The sequence below is a fragment of the Gossypium arboreum genome, chromosome 2, assembly GCF_025698485.1.
Source record: "Gossypium arboreum isolate Shixiya-1 chromosome 2, ASM2569848v2, whole genome shotgun sequence".
NCBI classification, from domain to species: Eukaryota; Viridiplantae; Streptophyta; class Magnoliopsida; order Malvales; family Malvaceae; genus Gossypium; species Gossypium arboreum.
The window spans coordinates 184766-188236 of record NC_069071.1 but is presented as its reverse complement, the minus strand read 5'-3'; the positions used below and the strand labels follow the sequence as shown (position 1 = coordinate 188236).

General features: G+C 34.4%; 1 protein-coding gene across 1 annotated transcript; it reads left to right on the top strand.

Annotated features, from left to right (window-relative positions):
• The first annotated feature begins 491 nt into the window (after nt 1-491).
• LOC108486012 (NAC domain-containing protein 6-like) lies at nt 492-2830 on the top strand. Its single transcript, XM_017789842.2, has 3 exons — nt 492-778; nt 1925-2193; nt 2313-2830. Exons 1-3 carry the CDS (start codon nt 610-612, stop codon nt 2553-2555), a joined length of 681 nt encoding a protein of 226 aa, XP_017645331.1. The 5' UTR covers nt 492-609; the 3' UTR covers nt 2556-2830.
• Nucleotides 2831-3471: the final 641 nt, after the last annotated feature.

Genomic DNA, 3471 nt, shown 5'->3' with positions numbered 1-3471 from the left:
GCCATACAATATACATTTTAACAATATAGTAACTTAAATGAAAACATTTGAATAATTCAATGACCAAAATATAAATTACTCTAATTTTATCTAAATCTATTTTCCAAGACCAATACTTCTATTCGAACCTTCTTGAATATTAGCAATATTAGCAAGACAATCTGATCATTAAACATATCAACAAAAGGGGCATTGAATGAGGCACCCATTGGGGCAGGTGATATCTATTAATTAAAGTGAAAATGAAAACTTGTTGTATTCACTAAGAAAATAAACAGGAATCATGTTCATTTTAGACCGGATGGGGTCCAAGATCCTATATTTCCAATATACTTCCAGACAATTTAACCATCACCAACGTCCACACATAATTGTACTCTAAAACTACATGTAAGAACCTGGAAATTATGTTAAGCCACGACAAAAATCAAGCAGGCATCTTTTTTTATCAGCGTTTACCACCGACATCAAAAACCACAGCTGGAAACCATTTTACTGGTTCAAAATATTCCATTGAATTTGGAAGATTGGGTCTATGATTCGACCCTGTCCGGCTATAAATACCATCGAAGAAACCTGAGCTTTTGAGTGCTCTTACTTGTTTTCAATATGGAAGCCATAATTTCTCCAGAGATCAGATTACCAGGATTTCGATTCCACCCTACTGAAGAAGAGCTTGTCAATTATTACCTCAAGGAAACAGCTCTGGGTAAAAACCTGTATTGCGACATCATCGGTTTTCTTAATATTTATAATCATTACCCTTGGGATTTGCCAGGTAACTAAACACGCTACATTTTCTGCCTTAAATTTGTTCTGTCATGTCTTTTTTATAAGTATATTTTTTTCAAACAATAACTAAAATTATTTATAATCTCACCTTAACCTATAAAAAGGAGAACAGTACAGTTCAACACACTCAAATGTATTAATAACAATACTAAGACTGAATCGAAATATTCTTTAAAGCTGGTACAAAGAACACAAATAAGCTATGTTAAAACCAAGGGCTCCCTTGGAACAGTCCTTACCATGATTCACTTAATTGTATGTTTACTATATTATTAGTAACATTTCTTAGTTCTATATCTAATTATATTTGTTATATTTTTCTTGTTACACTTGTAAAAAGTGAAGCTAAAAATTATTCTAAAGGGTTAAAATTAAATTATAAAGTTTCTAATTATACTAATTTATAATGTTATAATTTTTAAAAGAGCTTAAGTATAATTTTATCATTTTGAGAGCCTTCTATGTAATATTATTATTTTTTGGATCAAATGTATCATATGCAAGCATTTCGAGATAGTCTCGATATAACTAAATTTAGACAAGATACTTTTTAAAATCATTTCTCGTAGTTGTCTTGAGTAATTACATTCAAAATTATTTTTTTAAAAGAGGTGCTAGTGCAATCAAATTAATTCACAAGCTGAATTGTTTTAAGTAAAATTGATCATTACAAAGCATAAGTTAAACATAATTTAGATCAAAATAACTCTAGGCAAGACCCACATATAGTTTAGAGAGAGTGAAACTCAAACACAAACACTTAAGAACCTTGTTGAGGAGAAGTTGGTCTTGGACGCTCAAACAGATGATGTATTTTATCTAGAGTGTTTATACTCAATTTTATCATTATGTTTTTTTTCTCATTTCCTTAATGATAAAGCGCTACTTAAATTCCATGAAATCATTTGAGCTCTCTTCAAAATTGGGAAACAGAACTTGAAAGTAAAACCAAGTATATACACTCCGTTGAAATATCTCCATTATTTGAGGATGCAATACGCAGCTCCTCTCGACAAACCCAAAACTTCAACCTTATCAACTCATTTCTTCAAAAAGCATTTCCCCTTTATTGTACTAAAGATATTACAAGTACTTACTTTTGTTTTGGGATTATGGGGTGTGTGGTGAGCAGGTATGGCAAAGATAGGGGAGAGAGAGTGGTACTTTTTTGTGCAAAGAGACACAAGGGGTGGTCATGGTGGTAAAAAGCCCAACAGGACCACCGAGAGAGGGTATTGGAAGGCAACTGGTTCCGACCGTCAAATCAGGCGTCTCACTGAGCCTAAAATCATCATGGGTCTTAGAAAAACTTTGGTCTTCTACACAGGGAAAGCACCGAATGGGAACAGAACCGATTGGGTCATGAACGAGTACAGGCTCTCCGACACCTCCATTCTTAGGGTACAAACAATCTGTTTATCAACTGAATTAACTAATTTACTTATGTCATAACACAGTTCACAAACAAACATACATATATACAAATATGTATTTATATATGTACTTTTGTCTGAAACCAGGAGGACATAGTACTTTGTAAGATTTATAGAAAGGCAACATCGTTAAGAGTGTTGGAACAAAGAGCTGAAGAACATGCCCTTTCCTCATACGTTGCTCAAAATAATAACATTACCATGCCATTGCCCCTGCAACACCATGATTATGGAACAGACATGGTGGAAGCTGATAGTGATGAACATGGCCCTTCCTCGTACTCTGCATGGACCACGATGACTGAATGTTTTACTCATTATGGACATTAATTAGATCTCATGCAATGTGATGATTGGTGAAGTAATATTTTGGAATATCAGGCAGTGCATAGTAGTATAATAAAGATATATAATGGCTGTAGTTAAGTTTATTGTGACCTGTTCTTGTCCAGTTTTAACTCCCCATAAAATTTTATTATTACATCCCTTTAGAAGCATGTATTGGGACATGACATCTATCTATCTCCACTACAATTTTCGCCATAATTAAAGGTATGTTGTAAAGTAAGAAAAGACAAAAATCATGTGCTGTTTTGGGTCGAAAACACCTATTATTTTTCAAAAGAAAATACATGATATTACTATATTATTGTTTAGATCAAAGAAGAACCTATGAACATAAACAAAATAGGCAACAATAATAAGGGATCAAGAGGAAACAAAAACATAAGAAAGCACGTGGGCTTAAGGAAGCGCAGCCTCAACAAGACCCCTAGCTTCTAAAACATTATAGCTGCCATCACGAGAGTGTCAGGAAATATCGGGAAAGTCAAAAGCGAAGGCGACGGATATACTCGTCGTTGCCATGTGACGCTCCCGGAAGGAGACCATGCCACAACAACAAAAAGTAATGTCAGTCACAATGGAGCTGGCAACGGAGGAAGAGTCCACGAGCCTATCATAACGACTTCAACCACCAATCAAATAGGCTGGTGCAACGAAACCTCCATCCAGCTCCATCTGATGGGGGCCAAAGAGATAGTAGCACCAAACAAAGGGGGTTGCCGGAGAGGGAAAAAAACAAGAGAAAGGGCTAAGCCCAACGCATTAATTTCATCATAATATATGGTAGACTATTTGACAAAGAAATTAATGAGCAATTAATTTATGTTATTTTTTTTCTGGTTTCTTACAACATTAGATATTTCAATTTAGACCCATCAAGTATATACCAATTATGACATAT